The 16,107-nt window shown below is 38.5% G+C and overlaps 1 protein-coding gene across 2 annotated transcripts; it reads left to right on the top strand.

Annotated features, from left to right (window-relative positions):
* Positions 1 to 1,438: 1,438 nt before the first annotated feature.
* LOC145496185 (uncharacterized) lies at positions 1,439 to 14,672 on the top strand. Of its 2 annotated transcripts, none has more exons than XM_081475855.1 (13): positions 1,439 to 1,682; positions 2,330 to 2,600; positions 3,101 to 3,608; positions 4,250 to 4,358; positions 4,721 to 4,834; positions 5,859 to 5,904; positions 6,164 to 7,206; positions 7,623 to 7,715; positions 8,556 to 8,648; positions 9,140 to 9,313; positions 9,925 to 10,022; positions 11,129 to 11,259; positions 11,749 to 14,672. In XM_081475855.1, exons 3-13 carry the CDS (start codon positions 3,142 to 3,144, stop codon positions 11,916 to 11,918), a joined length of 2,538 nt encoding a protein of 845 aa, XP_081331981.1. In that variant the 5' UTR covers positions 1,439 to 1,682; positions 2,330 to 2,600; positions 3,101 to 3,141; the 3' UTR covers positions 11,919 to 14,672. The 2 variants fall into 2 exon arrangements, with proteins under 2 accessions (XP_081331981.1, XP_081331973.1); XM_081475847.1 differs by having other exon boundaries at positions 1,439 to 2,008.
* The last annotated feature ends 1,435 nt before the right edge of the window (positions 14,673 to 16,107 follow it).

Raw genomic sequence — 16,107 nt, 5'->3', positions numbered from 1 at the left:
TTAATGCTTGAGTACCACTTCCATTCTTTTGTGTCACGTCAAATATCGTTTTCTTACGAACGAATCTATTTTTTGAGCAGCTATTGTCTATTTTCCATTGTCTCTTTGAATGCTTGTCTCTTTCAGCCGAAAGACTCAGACCTTTCTTTACGCGCAGTTATCTTGGCGCAAGCGGTCGTACCGTGTAATAACTGTCTAGTAAATTAGCACATTTAGCACATTTGGGTCTCACAGTGTTACGACTATCAAAACAGAAAGGGAGCAGAGAGTTTGAATAGAAGTAACCCGATTCCTCCTTCAGACCGTAAACCTGGCGTACCGTTCCCTTACGATTTTGTCATATTTTAAACAATGGGTGGAAAGGAAAGTTCCCACTTATTTAGCAACGCCCGTCTTGACTAAACTCTTGTGTGCTGGTGTTCGATGGCGACTGTTAAGACACCTTATTTGATAAGATCAGCCAAATTACACGTTTTATTTTCAAAGTTAAAAACTTTCTCGTAGAACCGGTTAACATACTGACATTTGGCCGCTGTCTTGCTGAAGTTGTAGACTGAAGATGAGAATTTCAATTCAAAATAAATCTTCACGCCAACTTCTCGTAAATAACTGCTGCCTGTTATGGGTTTCGAAACGAGCTACGTGCTTTAGATGTCTGGTTCGCCTTCACTGTGTATGAACAGTTTTCGTAGCTGGCATGTTTACCCGCGAGTTACACGTGTTGTTTTCACATTCATTAAATTGAAAATTTTCTCATATATAGGTCTTATAATTACAAAGGTAAATGTTGCAATTTTCAAGGCAGCAAAGGAAGAGAATCTTCAACGAATACTGCAATAATAGGATGTGATTTCTGATCTTGAATTCAAGATCACTTCGCTTATATCATGTAGCTAGTGCCTCTAGGTAAATAAGTGGAATAAAGAACACATTGTAACGGTTAGTTTTTGTATTGATTGACAACTATTGGCTGAATAAAATAATCGAGGTTACCATTTGACTGTTTGCATTAAGTATTCCTTGAATGATAATAAGGTAAGAAAACACTAAAAGTTGTTAAAGCCTCTGGATTATGTCCAGCTGTGGTCACGAAACCGCGTAGCTACGTAACTTCTCGTAACCGCATGGTCGCGTGGCCAAGTATAGCCGCGCGGCAACTTACGTAGACTTCTAGCCCCATCGTCACGTATCACGCCACGCGTCTTTGACAATGTCTTGATTAATATGAGGATCATAACAGGACAGACGCATGGGCTATCCCAAAACTGAATTCAGTCTTCCCAACGCGAAAATGTATACCTTGCTTGCTCTAAATTAATGGCAGACTTAACGTGCGTTGACGTCACTTAGTGTGAATTTAGATCAAAGGTCAACTGCTCGTCGACGACATCAAATTATCATTGTCCATTTATAACGGCGTTGATGACGTTATAATAAGTAACAAGGGGGTTAATTAGAAATCATACAGTTACCTCGAACGTTAACGCAGTGCAGTTTAATCCTACTGTATCGAAGTGTCAAGGGAAACGAAAGCAACGTTCGAGATGTCCGGAGCTCGAGAAATCCTAGAAAGTTATTTTAAAGTGACTGAGAAAGTTTGTCTAGTAAAGGGGGAATGAGTCGAATTTGAAATAGCGGGGAATTCAAGACAATCGAAGTCCAGATAGAGAAGCTCAAATGTGGTAACCTAGATTTTTCTATCATTTCTTCATTTGTTCATCACGTTTTTGGGCGGTATTAGAGATAGCTTCATTTCATTCAGAGATCATCACGTTTTTGGGCGGTATCAGACATCGTTTTCTTACGAACGAAATCTATTTTTAAGGAGCTATTGTCTATTTTCCATTGTCTGTTAGGGTGATTGCTCCTTTCAGCCGAACGAACCAGATCTTTCTTTACGCGCATTTATCTCTACCTTGCTATAATTAACTGTCCAACGAATCAGTACATATGCTATTGAATCGTACATGGCAGATATTCGGGGAAAAGGCTTGGATTTCATCTACTGGTGAGCAGAACAGGACGATTTGCTATAGTAGCAACCTCTCTAATTACCTACAAGTAAAGTTGAAAGCTTCACCCCAGGGGCTATGCAGCAATTTACGTTCTTGGAGTTATTTTTATAACTAAAATCCACTCGAGTTTTGTTTGATTATATATGCACAACTGGTCTCAGTGTGAAAGTTTCTCTGATAGCGAATTTGATTACTGGAACTGAAATTCCTGTCAAATTATGATATTTTTTATAGTGTTTTAACTGCACTATAACCATTAAAATGAATGTTCCGCGATAGCTGAAGACTAAAATATATCTGCGATCGATTTGCAGTGGACGATCAAGAACAATTATGACAGTTATCGCTGAACCGTTCTGACAATTATAGTTACACCACTCTTTGACGTCTTTTTTTTGTCGCCGTGGTAGCGCTGCTTAGTGAAGTGTGCAACGAGTGCTATAAATTGGATCAAAGTCAGAAGTGCAGAATTTATCGAGACACGAGTGTGTTCTTGACAGCCCCTGCTTCATTCTCCACTGGACGGTTCCGTAGATGAACTGCATGACACCCACTCCTGCATCGAAGATTCAAAACGTTTCATAGGTAAGAGATGTTATTGCCGTACCGACAAGTGCCTTGAAGCTTGTGAATCTTAGTAGCTGGTGCCATGTTTGGCTTACTGGGTGTAATGATCCAGAAGTGATCTGCTTTCTTAAAAACCCTGCAAAATTTCTCGATAGCAACCGCGCTAATTATAATGAGTTCCTACATTCTTTGTAAAATTATAAGTTTTTTTAACCCGCGTCGTTCAAAAAGTACTCACCGGGTTCAAATTCCTCGGGACAGTTAATCGTGTCATGCTCTTTCAGTGTTCAGAGCTGATATTATTTTAGCTAGCTCGATAAGACACTTCATCGCCTATGCTAACGAGGCAAATATTGCAACATATAAAGACTCCCCTAAACAGTGAATCAGTCTCTCTGTTGTACAGCGGAGTTTGGACCCACGGTAATCCCGAGACCGATTCAGTGATAAGAAAAGTCTACTTGTATGGTATCGTCATTCCAGCTTATTTTTTTGTAAATCTGAATCCTTTGTTTCAGAAAAAGCAAGTATCAGTCGTTTTGGAATTACTGCAAACATAATGAGGGCAAGGGAACGGTTTTCGTGCGCCGTTGGAAATGTCTTTAACGACCTGTACTCGCAGCACATCTTCTCATTCTTGATTATATTCCTCATGAAAGTCGTGGAACTTTCAGCTTCACAGGCGGGGATGATGGTGCTGATTGCACAAATTTCAGACGCCTCGATGTCTCTGATAACAGGGTACCTTGGAGACAATGTCAATGTTCCTTTCCTATCGAAAAAAATCGGCAGACGAAAATCTTGGCATCTCGTTGCAACATTTTTAATGGCAATCGGAGTCCCTTTTTTGTTCAGCAAGTGCTTTTTGTGTGATGGAAGAGATCAAAGCTGGATTCCACTTGTCTACTTTGGCTTCTTTTCGGCGTTGACAGGTGGCTGCTTTAGCATGGTGGAGATAAATCACTTGGCATTTGTCACTAATGCGGCTGACAAAGCTTCGGAACTAACAATACTTACTGCCTTGAGGTTAGAGCTAAACAACTACGATTTTTAAATTTTTAGTTGTTCATTAGTTTCCAGTTATGAGGGTGACAAGTGTTGCAAGGGATACTTAAACCCATTAAGCGTTCTGCATTCACGAGATAAAGATGAACTCGTGCCAGCTTTATTTAAGAAATAGAAAACACGTTCCGTGTTTCTATCGATCGATCGATCGATCGATCGATCAATCAATCAATCAATCAATCATTCATTTACCCACGTATCGTCTAGTGAGCTAAAAGCTCGTTCAAAGTACGTACCCGCGGGTAAAAGACGAAAATAACAAAATGAAAAATATAATATTTCTATTATATTGTTTTTGTAACTCGATAGAAACACATAGAACATGTTTTCTATTTCTTTTGGAAAATTCCGCCACCAAAAAAGAAAGCAACTTGTTTACTTTGATCATGAAAATGTAAATTTTCTTTGCTCGCGCCATCATTTTGTCAACAGCTCGTGGTAGTTCCGTGTTTCTATCGAAGTCAAATAGAAACATGATTCTAAACCAATCAGCGCGCGTAATTTGGGCTATTTTCTATATATATATATATATATATATATATATATATATATATATATATATATATATATATTAATTATGCTCGTTTGATTTCATTATCTAGGACAATGTTCAGCTTCTTAAGTGGTGTCTATGTTTACATCGTCGCCTGGGCTCTTCTTGGCCAAGACAGTGGAGATAACCTGGGGCCTGACAACCTGACAGATTTTGCGGTTAGTAGAATAACAGGCCGTGTAATCTGTTGCTTGATTTTTCCAAAAAACAAAAAGAAGCAAAACTGATTTCATTGTCGCGCGCGCATTCTTGCAATTACGTGGAAAGTTTGAAGCGCAGAGAATTGAACAAATCCTTACAGATGTCATTGCCGCCTTTTCCCTTCTCAATTTGTTCACATTAGTCCTGAGTTCAGCTTCTCGGCCATGCTTGAAAATAGTCAACTGGTGTACCTCCCGTCAGTTCGGATTTTAATCAAGTTATTTTCATTTATATTCTTTGTTTTCCTGTTTGTTACCCGCTGGCCTTGGGGGATTGGGCAATTCAGGTATTTATTTATTATCTGTTATTGATATCACAGTATCTCTCTTGGATTACAACCGGGACAGGAGTCCTTTTTGCAAACGCTTTCTACATTGGGACAACGGAACTCAGGAACCGTGTACGAAAATCTAGTACATATATGGATCTTGCGGTAAGAAAAGAATGATTAAAACTTTCAATGCCTTTAATTTTGAGCAAAGTGCCTTTTTAAAGTATGATAACTTATCCTCTCTTGCTTATGACCAACACGAAACTTGCAATGGGACTTCAATCTTTCGCTGGCAAGAAGTACAATGCATCCAGCTGTACAAAGATGTACGACTTCTAACACTTTCAATCTCAAGGAAAATGTAACCGTGATTACACTTTATGGCATTCTGTATGTCATAATCATTCCCAACTATCAAATGCATTTACACGTACGCACTTTTAGATAGGGGAAGTCTAAATCTAGTTTCAAGACAGCGAAGAGAGAGGTTTTCAATTGAGTGTCGCAAAGCCAAAACCTAAGTAATCGCTCTGACCAATCACAAGGACACAGAAAATCCAGTGAACCGATCAAAACTCCAAGGAATTTCATGCAGTGCAGAAAAACGAGTGGGAGTGAGTCACGATTGGTTTTGGTTTTACTTCTAATTGGATGAAAAAGTGGCGCGACCTATTCAAGGCAATCGTTCAGCGTATTTGATGCAATACCAATCCGCCGAAGGAAAAAAGATGGCGATCGGTACATTTACCCATAATTCCGAGCGCACGGAAACTTAAACAACGCTCATAAAAACGGACGGGAACGTTGTAAAACCTTCAAACCCCGCGCAGACTCTGATGTCGATAGCACATGGACATGTACTGAAAAATTATGGCTTTCCTTGTACTTTACGGGCTGTATTAGGCTCGCATGGTATTGTGGTAAAATGTACAGCCGCCATCTTTTTTCCTACGGAGGATTGCTTTTCAACACTCAAATGAAAACCACTCTAATGTATCATGGATCAGTAGCTAAAGAAAAACTCTTGAAATACATGACACGTTACATGTGTTTTTGGCTCAATGTGAATTACCCCAAAGAGAACGTAGGAAAATAGTGCTTTGTTCTTTTTCATTTCAGTATACTGAGCTGTAACCTTGTAGGTCTTTTGCACGTTCTTATATATTCAAAACTGATTTTTTTTCAGCATGGCGGAGGACTTTTTATGGGAGTGTTAGAATTGGGAAATCAAAGTTAGTTTGAAATTACTGGTAATCAGCATGAAAAAAAGAACTGACCGCCAATAATTAATAAGGTTCAAATGCGGCTGAGGAGTTGGCTCCATGTTGTTACAAAATAGAGTGACAGGAAAAGGGTACACTAACAAATTGAAATGTTTTCTTGCAATTGGTAATATTTACTTTAAATTGAGTATATAATATGAACAAAAGTAAAAAAATATATAGATTTTTTTATAATCGTTTCTTTCTTTCTTTTTTTTTTTTGTTGAAGACTCTCGAAATACCAGTCTCGCTCATTCAATTGTTCACATGCTTGTGACTTCGTGGGATGAAAAAGCAGACCAAGAGGAAGAAGAACAAGACACCCCGGATCATGAAAATAATCGTCAGAGAAAAAGAAGTCTACTGCGGAAATTTGTTGATGTAATATTTTTTGACGAGGAGGAGAAGATTGATCATAGTCCATCACAAACTGAGATTGAAAAATCAACTCAGGGAGATCCTAAAAAAGGAAACAAGGAAATTCAGAAGGTTCTCGGAATAATGGAAGGTCCACAAAGCGACGACACAAGAAAGCAAATCGTTCTAGAACTGCAGAAGTTACACCGTGATCGTAAGAAGAGCTTGTTAGTGCGTGTTATTGATGGACTCCTATCCAGATCAGACTACAGCCAACAAGATTTGTCGGCAACTGAGAGCATCGAAGACCCCGTTGCAGTCGACTTTGCAAATGATGAATATGCAACTGGGGACAGCTACTGGAAGCAAGAAGAACTTCAGGACATAGAAAGAGACGATAACCTGGACAACAACAATGAAGTAGATTCAGTTAAAGGAGAGCTGGAAATTGACCAAGAAGACAAGCCTACATCGGTTTCAGCCAAATGTAGGCAACGAAGAAGCGGAATCGTGTCGATTACAAGTGATGTACAACTGGGCCTACCCAACTTTGGTTTTGAACATGAAAGAAGTGATGAAATAGAGGAAGAATGCTCCAGCGACACTTCAGGCCAACGAAGACAAAAAACATCTGTCACTTTCAGCTTGTCGGAATTGCCTGTCCAGCCATTAACGAACGAAAATGGGGGAAAAGATTTAGAACTTGATGCGTCTGTTGAGAAGCTACCGACTGTCGCGGACAGAAGTCAGGAAGACGATAAAGAAACTGAATCTGTTGAGGATGGCTGTAATCCTTCAGCTTCAGAAGATAAACAGGAAGTGCTTGGTCTTCCTGTTTCATCACCAATTCATCCAGCTAAGAAAAGACGTCCTAAAACAATCAAACGCTGGCTGAGGGATCCAAGCTTGTATAAGGTTTGTTTAAGTAGAGTGTGAGAGGTTCTCAATAACAATAATCCTTGTTAAAAAAAGAATAAAAATGTAAGGCGGAAACATAAAGAACTATAATTGTAATAATAGCAAAGTTCTTATTCGGTGGCGCTTTTAAGAATCGCAAATTGCTCACAGTTATGACAAAACCAAAGCCTAGAACTTATGGAATAGTAAGCTAGCTAAACGTGCTAAAAGCTGAAGAAAAGGTTCAAAATGGGAGGGGGAGGGGATGGTGGAAAGGAAAAACTGGTTTATGCAAGTATGACAACATTGTTTAGGACATAATCAGTAAAACAACACATCCTATCACGATTTAGACAATTGTATAACAGCAATTGAAGCTTAGTACCAGACTGAAGCTTCTGCACTCAAAATGCCTTGTTATTTTTAATCTTCAGGTAGCGATTGTCTACACATGTTCACGCCTTGTACAGGGTACAGTTTATACATACTTACCACTGTTTCTCACGGAAAGACTACTATTTGCAAAGGTAAATACTTTGACAGATTTCTTGGACTTTGTTTTCTACTTTGCCTGTAATAGCATTTAGAAAACCGTCCTAACAAAATACGCGCGCTGATTGGTGAAAAATCGTGTTTCTATTAAGATTATGGGCTCGAGATTTCTCTCGCATGATAGTTGACGAGGGCGCAGCCCGAGCCAACTATCACGCATAGAAATCGAGAACGAATAAACTAATTGTTTGAGTATAAATCTACTAGTCGTTCAAAACTATATTTAAATCCTCTTCATAGACACTTCGAAAACGCCAAGAAGCGGCCGTCATTTTGTTAACATGGGTACACTGCTAGGCTACTCACTATCTATCACAGAATAGATAGTGAGTAGCGTGGCCAATCAGAGAATGGCATTCGTGATAGAACGCTAGTACATTTATGCTAAAACTCGATAATCAAAGTTAACAAGTTGTTTTCCTTTTTTCGTCGCGGTGTTTTCGAGTTATAGTATATAGCTATCGAGTTATAGAAACACTCGTGAAAGTTTCGGGGAACTCGAAAAAGCTGTGGAAACACTCGCCTGCGGCTCGTGTTCCCACAGCATTTCTTGTTCTTCCAAACTTCCACTCGTGTTTCTATAACTCGATAGAAACATGGTAAATGTTTTCTATTTCTTAATTATTGGTAACAAATTTTAAGCAAAATGCTACGAACAGATTCCGTGCAGCTGTATCATATCATAACGTATAATTGTATTGTAGAAACAATAAATTGGCATACGCACATTGTTGTTATTTTAAGCAGTAAATGTACTGAAGTCTCGTCTGGTGAACATCACTGATTTGTTTTATTGTGTCCCGTGTCTCCTCTAGGAAGCCATCGCCTATTTTCCATTGGTTCTTCTGATAAGTGCATCTTTGTCAAGCCTGTTTTGTGAGAAACTCAACAAAAAGATTGGAAGCAAGGTAATAATATGGCGTATTGTAAAAAGCCAAACGAGCTAGTTGTTTGGTACTAGCTATGGGTGAAATAGTGTTTAACGTGTGTCTGGTTATTACTTGGTTTCATTTTGTCAATTTTTCTTCAGTTATATAAGATTATATATTTTTGTATTCACGTATGCAACTGGGGAGCTTTGGAAGGGGTAAGAGAAGAGATTCTTTCAAGCTCTGAAAGCTCGTGATCGAGGCTTGACATTACATGACCTGCTAGCAAAAACAGATCTAGATATTGGGTCATTTTTCTGCGGTTAAAGGTGAAGAATAACATGGAGTTGGAATAACTCAAAAACTAAAAAAGAAAAGAAAAAATACTCGACGATAAAAAAAAAATCAGTAAATGGAGATTTCTTTTTCAACAAAGGTATCAACTAAATATATTTTTTATGGAGTTGAAACGATTGTCGTACTGATGGAACGATTTTCAAACTTTCTTTGCATTGTTCTTGCTCTTGCAGTGGAGTTACCTTCTGGCAGCTTCCCTTGTGATAGGCGGTGCTCTTTGGAGTTATTTTCAAACTCCTTCCACCAGGCAAGCGACCTACGCACCAGTCATATTAATAGGATTTGGCATGTCCGTTATGTATGTAATGGCGCTGGCTTTTATCACTGAACTGATAGGAGAAAACAAGGTTAGTGATATAGGGTGATTGTCCTCTTTTACTCCTGCACACAGATTAGTGACGTAGACACGTCTAAACTTAGGTGCGCCCACTCTATCCGCTAAGCTCTCCAAAATTTGTTCTTTAACGTTAATAATCTTCAGTTCTTTGTTGGAAATATCGAGATTCTATTTCACAAATTTGAAAAGATATCAAAAATATTCACCCATCTTTATTCGGAGGAGCCCCAGTCCATGCTAATACGTCATACGTCAAACTTCTATCTTTGTGTGTGTCTTTTGTTCCCAAAATATCTCTAGAGCAAAGGTACAAATAAAAATGGTAATTTGTTCAGACAGAATTATTAAAATGTCTTGTGTGTCTGAGGCAAACTTGCTAAATAACTCATCACCCAACCAGCTACCCACCATTCTACCCGACAAGCAAGCTAGCAAACAAACAAGAATCTCAACTGCATAGTTTACTGTAAACGTAGAGTCGAGGTTCGTTGTTCTTCGTTGTCTTCAGGCTTTACTGCTCGCTTGTTGCAGCCAATGTAAAACTCAATCTGGAGAGCGAATCAATATAAGACATTATAACTTACTGCCCGGTCAATAACGATATCATAACTAAATCTACAGGAAACCAGTGGAGCAGTGATTTCAATTATCACTGTAATTGCTAGACTGGCAAGTGGCGGCCTTGTCATTGGTATACAAGGATTTTATCCAGAGAAAGAGTAAGTTTGAAATGGGTTTCACTGTATTGCTGCAAAATGATACAAACCAGATAGAAACTTATTGCTTTAACGATTTCAAAATCTCATGACTGTGTATTTTCATGCCGTAGCAATTATTTTGTTGAGAAAAATTGCTTGCGAACCTAGTCTATGGAAAAAGAAATGATGGGTAAAACTGCTTTGTGTGTACTATGCAGAAAATCAGTATTATCAAAAAGTCTGCTAATAAGCGGAGACTCCTTGTCTAGAAGGTTTTTGTTAGTAAATGGTTTGAACCCAGGAGTATCAGTAGTTCGTATAGTGTGATCGTCCGGGTCAGGGTAGTTCTGAAAAGAACTGTTGTTGGTGACTGACGTTTCGACAACCTGAGCGGAAGTCATCTTCAGAGTCAAGTGAGTAGTGTTTGTCAGTCGATGATGTTATAAGTCTGTTCCGTTGACCATGGCTAAACTGACCAATAACGTTCAACGGACCAGACTTATAACAACATCGACTGACAAACACTATTCACTTGACTCTGAAGATGACTTCCGCTCAGGTTGTCGAAACGTCAGTCACCAACAACAGTTCTTTTCAGAACTATACCCTCACCCGGACGATCACACTATACGAACTAAGGTTTTTGTCGTGGCTTCCTTTTCGGATGGACTCATTTTCGAGGTTCAAAAGTTGGAATGATTTTGCCTGTTCCTTTTTCCATGGTGCTTTGACTTATACGGTGTATTAGGCTAACCATAGCGATACGATATACGAACAAATTCTCCAAATAAACATGAAATGAACTGCATCACATATCTCGGCTGGGTCTTTCGATGCAGTATTGAGGTATAGCATTAAACACACCTGGTATAAAACAAACAAACAAACAAACAAACAAAAAAACAATCAATCGAGATCTTAAAGCTGAATCTAATTATAAGCGTTTATTATCGCATGGATGTTTCACGATGTCTGGGAATAAGGCGCTTAATTACGAGTAATTTAAGGTATTATAACGGTAACGTACCCTCACGAGTTTGAAAAGATGACACAGCTTCGTCATATACCATTTGGTAAGCCCTCTAGTATAATTTGTTTTACCTGATATTTTTTCTTCTTCAACACAGCACTGATTCAAATGAGGCCATTAGCGATTACGTACAACACGTCTTTGTAATGACGCCTGGGGTATTAACTCTGATTGGATTCTTGCTGGTTTTGTTTTTCCAATCTTCAGTGTTACCCTGCAAGTTCAAAGGTAGGCGCTGCAATGTTTATTATAAAGAAGTGAAAATTTTATTGTCGTGTTTCTTATAGAACCATCAAGAGCAACTGCCGAAAAATACCGAATCCGGCCCGTATTCTGACCTAAAATAAATATAGACTCCTAGACGTATCCATGCGTCCCTTGCACCTATTTAGTGACAATCAATTGAAGGAAACTAATATTTTGTGCCAAGTTGATTATTTGATGGCTTAAGCGTCATTTATTGGCTTAACAGACTTTCCTAAGGGCATTTAGGAAGATGAGTGATAATAGCCGAGAAAAAGAGAGAAGGACAAAAGGGGCAGAAGCTGGCAATGAGCTTTCCCCCTTCACTCGGCCCCACTTCCCCCATTCCTATATTAAAAGTTGTATTAGAAGTAATATATTCTGATGGTATGATTTTTATTACACTTATTAATGTTGTTATACAATTCTTCGTTGATTTACAACGCCTTTATTGTATTATTATTGCTTTCATAGCACAAAAAGAGGACATTGAAGCTCAGGGACAAGAAGATAAATCTCCATCTGATGGCGCTGTTTCGCAGTTTTCATTCAAGCACACTGCAAACCCAACCGTCCCTCAAGATGTAAACCAAAACTCTCTCATGGATGTTACGCATTTTCGTCCTGAAGACACGAAGTTTTAGATGGCTTTTTTATGACACCCATTGCACATAAACCTTTTTATGATATATAGCGACCCGATTTCTGTTTTAGACCTTAAGTGCCTAGATCACGCTTGGATAGGCGCTATAAAAATACTATTTATTATTTTTTTCGTTTTTTAAACAATAAGTGGAAAGGAAAATTCCCACTTATCTAACTGCCCTCATCTTATTGACTTAACTCTTGCGTATTTGATGGCGTCACTTTAGACTCCTTATGCACAAGTTCAGCCAAATTACACGTTCTTTTAAACAGCTGCAGGTTTAAACTACGTCTCGTGGTTGAGTTAAAGCTAAAATTAGGAGAGTTTATCAAGTCAAACCGTTTCCATGGTAACTTGTAATGCTAAGGAAATGATCATATCTTGTTCACCAATCATTAGCTATTTCTTTGCTTCCATTATTATGGCATCACCTGGAAAAACGTGGTAGCATTGATTCAGCAAAGGAGAGGTGCTGAAAAAATGCTGGAAAGAATTTCGGAGCCACCTTAAAAGTAGAGAAAAATAATCAACATCCGCAGGAAATCGGGTCCATTTTATCATCGACCCAGATGAAGACAAGGAGGCGTTTGAACGGAAATGCCTGGCATGAAGAAATGGAAACCCCTTAAACTGTTAAACTGCTTATCAGATAAATTCATTGCAATAAAATCACTTTTGCGGCGGAACTGCATGAGTCACGACCCGGAAATTCAGTGTAACGACGGATCGATCCGTCGAATTATTAATACCTAAATGTATTATTTTGAATAAGAGGCATGTATACTTAAGTGCACATCAAATAACTATGCTTTAATTACAGTCAGCTATATATTGTTAAATGACCGCAGCAAACTGTTCGAAGACCGACCATACGATCGTACTTGTCAAGTAAGCTTAACCCGGCTCTTTTATGTGATGTTAACGTCATGTTTGATAATAGCAGTCTGCACTAACGAGGAAAAAAGAGAGAAGAAAGCGTCTACTATTAGAAAAAGTCGTGAAATCCCCGTATATTTGAACGAAATCTGCATAAATGATAAAAAATTTGGAAAGTTGATGTTTTAAATAACCACCCTGACTTACCGACAGAACCGCCCAGAGTTTTGGGTACTTAATGTATCCAAAGAGGTTTGTTTATTTTAAGAAAATAGTGAAACATAAGATGGCGGGTCAAATGACTTCATTTGACGCCATATGACGTCATAACCACCAAAAATGGCATCTTCTTGTAGAGCAAGCTCAGGGTTGTCTTATCAACGTAAATTTATTTCGCTCTGCCTTAAAAGAACGAAAACCTAAGATGGGGGCCTATCCACCCTCTCTCCTTGTACCACGGTGGGGATATGATCAGAGCTTGTACTTCCGGGTGTTAATCTAACATACCCCTTGAGAGTTTGCTTCAACGAAACAATAGGTCGGATTCACCGTGACACATTTTAAGCTTAATGAATGAGTTGCCAGTAATCGGATACCCGTGTTTGCGAAAAGAACTCTGAGATCGTCAGGGGGCAAACATTGCAAGTCGCTAGAAGGAAATGTATGGCGAAAAGATGTTTCGACGACCAAAAACATGGTTTTGGGGAAAGATCAACGCTTTTTCGCCGTTGTTTTATCGCAAATGGATTTTGGCAATGTTGATACATGGAAAATATAAGTTTTTGTTTGAATAACCGTGAAATAAGTTATAAAATTTACCAATAAACTCCCTTTTGCTTGCCTGAGGTTTATTGTGAAATACATTGAAGACAATACTGAAAATTTCAATACACGCCTGATCTCGAGAGGCTACCCGGAGCAAATGGTAGAAAAGACCCTCCGAGAAGTTAAATATTAAGACAGAAAAGAAGCTCTAAAACAGAAATCGAAAATTGCAGAAGGAACTACTACCCTTTGGGTCGGGCAATTTCACTCAACCGTCAATACCAAACTTTGGAAAGCATAATCACGCACAAATGGCACTTTCAAATACAAATACTCAGAGATATATTCAAGGAGCTACCCTTGATCTGTTATAGAAAAGGAAAATCACTGAAATACGTGCTTGTAAAAGCAAAACAAAGGCTTTGAGCAACACAGTAGCCACACAGCATGAGTCGCGCGGACTCATTTGTCATTAAAACCCCAGACAGTACAATGATCGCCACCGGGCTTATTTCCAGTATTATTTGTACGACTAAGCGTTCAAATAAGTCAAAAGTAGCCTGCACACAACTTAAAAGGGGTTATTTCCTCTCGATTTATACCTAATTAACTTAGTAATATTTTCAGACCATTACGCGATGTAAATTTCACAATAAACCTCACGCAAGCAACGGAGTTTATCGGTAGATTTTGTCACATATTTCACGGTTATTCAAAGAAAAACTTACATATTCCACATATCAACATTGCCCAAATCCATTTGCGATAAAAACGACGGCGAAAAAGCATTGATCTCTCTCAAAAATCGTTTTCTTGTACCTCGAAACAACTTTTCGTCATACATTTCCTTCTAGCGACTAGCAATGTTTGCCCCCTGACGATCCCAGAGTTCTTCGCGCAAACACGGGTATCCGATTACTGGCAACTCATTCATTACTCAATAAGCACAAGAAATCAAAACCAAAGGTAACAATAAATAAAGAAACGAAAAACTGTACATGTTTAGTTTGCAAACTGATTTATGGATAGCCGGATATTGGTAGTAAGCAGGATGGGTCGTCTTTGGCGTAGCTCCTTCACTTAGCCTATTCCTCCACAGTCGGTGATTGTGGAACAAGAAATCATTGGTTGATGCAAAAACCAACCAATCAGAGAGAGATACTTATCAATTACAAAATTAGAATTAATATGCTTGAAAAGCCGAGCAAAGCTCATCAGTAGCGCTGATATCCTGTACCCATGGACCTGCTGACTAAAGAAAGCCCAGAGAATTACGGCAGACGGAAACTGTGAGATCTGTAAGTGAAATTAAGTATCTGCAGATTGTGTTATTATTACCCTGAAAATCAAATTTGGGGTATTTACGAAATGATTTAGGTTAACAGCCAACTTATATATAAGGATGAGGTACTCGAGTGAAAGCGCCCGGAAAACGGTCGGAAGGATAGACACGAACCGAGTTAATATCGGCGGATAGATCATGTTGTCGGATCGTGAAATTTTCTGACAAGTTTGAACAAAAGGAACATTTGCTAAATTTATCTCAATCATGATTCTTCTTTAAAAAATTGAATCCATTGCACCAACTTTAATTCATACCGATGAACAACCATTTTCCGCCGGAAATGAGTTTTTTTCATTTCTACTTTGTTTTTTGTATTTTTGGTCAGTGCTGCTCCAAATAGGCGTTTAAAAGATCGAAAGTTATATGAGACGAATAAACTTTAGATTTTGTAAGACCAGAAAGAGGCATAAAAAATCCTTGTAGATTTCTTTAGACAAATGTAATAAGGTGAAAATTAAATGTTTGATAACGTGGTCAGCTAAGGCACGATCGATCCGGAAAAGAGTGCAATCGTGAGGCCTCGCCCAACAAGATTTGATCAACAATTAAATACTTGTTTATTATCGTGAAAAATAAAGACCCATCAGTGTTTACTAAGCCACCTAGCCATAGAATACTAAACTCTCGATAAATTCAGCCTGAACGAAATGAAATGTTCAAAATCTGATTATACGTCCATGCCACTTGAGTAGGCATAGCCTGTCATCAAGTGACAACATAGAAATAGCTGTATACTGATTAGGCGGAGAAAAGAAGAAAGAGTCTACCATTAAAGCAACATTTGAGGGTGACTCTTCGCTTTTCACCAAAGCTTAACAAAGAGAATTATATATTTTATTGCTATTCACTCGTGGATAAAGTCTCTCAGCCTTTTGAGCCTTAAACCTACCGGCTTGATTTCATTTAACACTTTACTGGAAAAATTACATAAACATTTGAGTTGTCATATCACATTTTGAGAGACTATGTAAAACTTTTGCTATGTCGAAATTTTTTAAATCGAAAGAATTCTCAATCGGTAAAGTTCCGAAAATAATAATTACATATGACCGCATTTCCATAAATTTGGCGACTTTTTCTGTTGCTACTTGTAGATGTTCCCTTCTTTCGGGGGTTCGCAACTTCTGCAGCTTAGGCGGAAACTTACAATGTATATTGCTAAGTTATTTGATAGGTTTCTTTTACCTGTCCTCTGCAACCT

The sequence above is a fragment of the Orbicella franksi genome, chromosome 1 (assembly GCF_964199315.1).
Source record: "Orbicella franksi chromosome 1, jaOrbFran1.1, whole genome shotgun sequence".
NCBI lineage: Eukaryota > Metazoa > Cnidaria > Anthozoa > Scleractinia > Merulinidae > Orbicella > Orbicella franksi.
This window is presented reverse-complemented; position numbering and strand designations above follow the sequence as displayed.